The 1,207-nt window shown below is 59.8% G+C and overlaps 1 protein-coding gene across 1 annotated transcript; it reads left to right on the forward strand.

Annotated features, from left to right (window-relative positions):
* Window positions 1-125: 125 nt before the first annotated feature.
* ETH_00038085 (uncharacterized protein) lies at window positions 126-1,127 on the forward strand (the record flags this gene model as incomplete). The annotated part of the gene is made up of 2 exons (XM_013374115.1): window positions 126-357; window positions 666-1,127. Coding segments are annotated over 2 exons (694 nt in total), but the record flags the coding sequence as incomplete, so codon positions are not given.
* Between the last annotated feature and the right edge of the window lie 80 nt (window positions 1,128-1,207).

The following is a 1,207-nucleotide window of genomic DNA, read 5'->3' on the forward strand; positions in this document are numbered from 1 at the left end:
CCCTCTACTTCCACACCGCCTTTACTGCTGCTCCCGCGCTCGCTGCTGCTGCTGCTGCTGCTGCTGCTGCTGCTGCCGCACACGCCAAGCCGCAGACCCAGCCCCTCAACGCCTTCCGCAGGCTCATGGCCACCAGCAGCAGCGCCGCCGCCGCAGCGCCTGCTGCTGCTGCTGCTGCAGGCAGCAGCACCACCACTGCGCAGGACTACAACGAATGCTCCAGCGCATGCAGCAGCGACCCCACATGCACCTCCTGGACCTTCAAAGCTTCTGCATGCACTCTCTTCACCTTCGCAGGGGCCCCCGTCTACGACCCCAAGGCCATTTCCGGCCTCAGGTCCACTCCCCAGCTCCCTTGTACGCAACACGTCCTGTTGCTGCTGCTGCTGCTGCTGCTGTGGTAGTGGTGTATCTGCTGCTTCTGCTGCTGTGGTAGTGGTGTATCTGCTGCTGCTGCTGCTGTGGTAGTGGTGTATCTGCTGCTGCTGTGTTGGTAGTGGTGTATCTGCCGCTGCTGCTGTTAGTTGTTTTTGGTGATCTTTGAGTCTGCCTCTGGCCGCCTGCACGCTTGCTGCTGCTGGGGCTGCTGCCGCTGCTGTTGATGCTGCTGCTGCTGCTGGCTTTGTTGGATAGGAATGTTTGCTTTGCTGCTTGTTTCTTCTCAGGGGATTTCCAGCTCGGCGTGAAGTACAAAGCTGATCCTGTGGCGACGTGGCCCGCGACTGCGGTTCCCGCCGCTGCTGCTGCTGCCGGCGCTGCTGCTGCTGCTGCTGCTGCTGCCAGCGGCGCGGACGCCGCAGGGGCCCCCGGGGCCCCCCAGGAGGAGCCCCGAACTGCACTGGAGTGCGCAGCACTGGCTGCCAGCGGGCAGTGCTGGAGCTTCCGCGGCGCCGAGTTCGGGGGGGCCCCCCTCTGCAGCATTTTCGAAGATTGTGCTGCAGTGGAAGCAGCAGAAGGGTTCGTTTCGGGGGAGGCTGGGGGGCCCCCCGAGGAGCCCGAAGACCCAAATGGTGACAAAGAAGAAGAGGAACTTGGAGACCAAAATGGACAAAATGGTCAAAATGGACAAAATGGTCAAAATGGACAGAATGGTCAAAATGGTCAAAATGGACAAAATGGACAAAATGGTCAGAATGGACAGAATGGCCAAAATGGACAGAATGGTCAAAATGGACAGAATGGTCAAAATGGACAGAATGGTCAAAAT

This window comes from Eimeria tenella, genomic scaffold, assembly GCF_000499545.2.
Source record: "Eimeria tenella Houghton genomic scaffold, Eth_scaff1930, whole genome shotgun sequence".
In the NCBI taxonomy this organism is placed as follows: Eukaryota; Apicomplexa; class Conoidasida; order Eucoccidiorida; family Eimeriidae; genus Eimeria; species Eimeria tenella.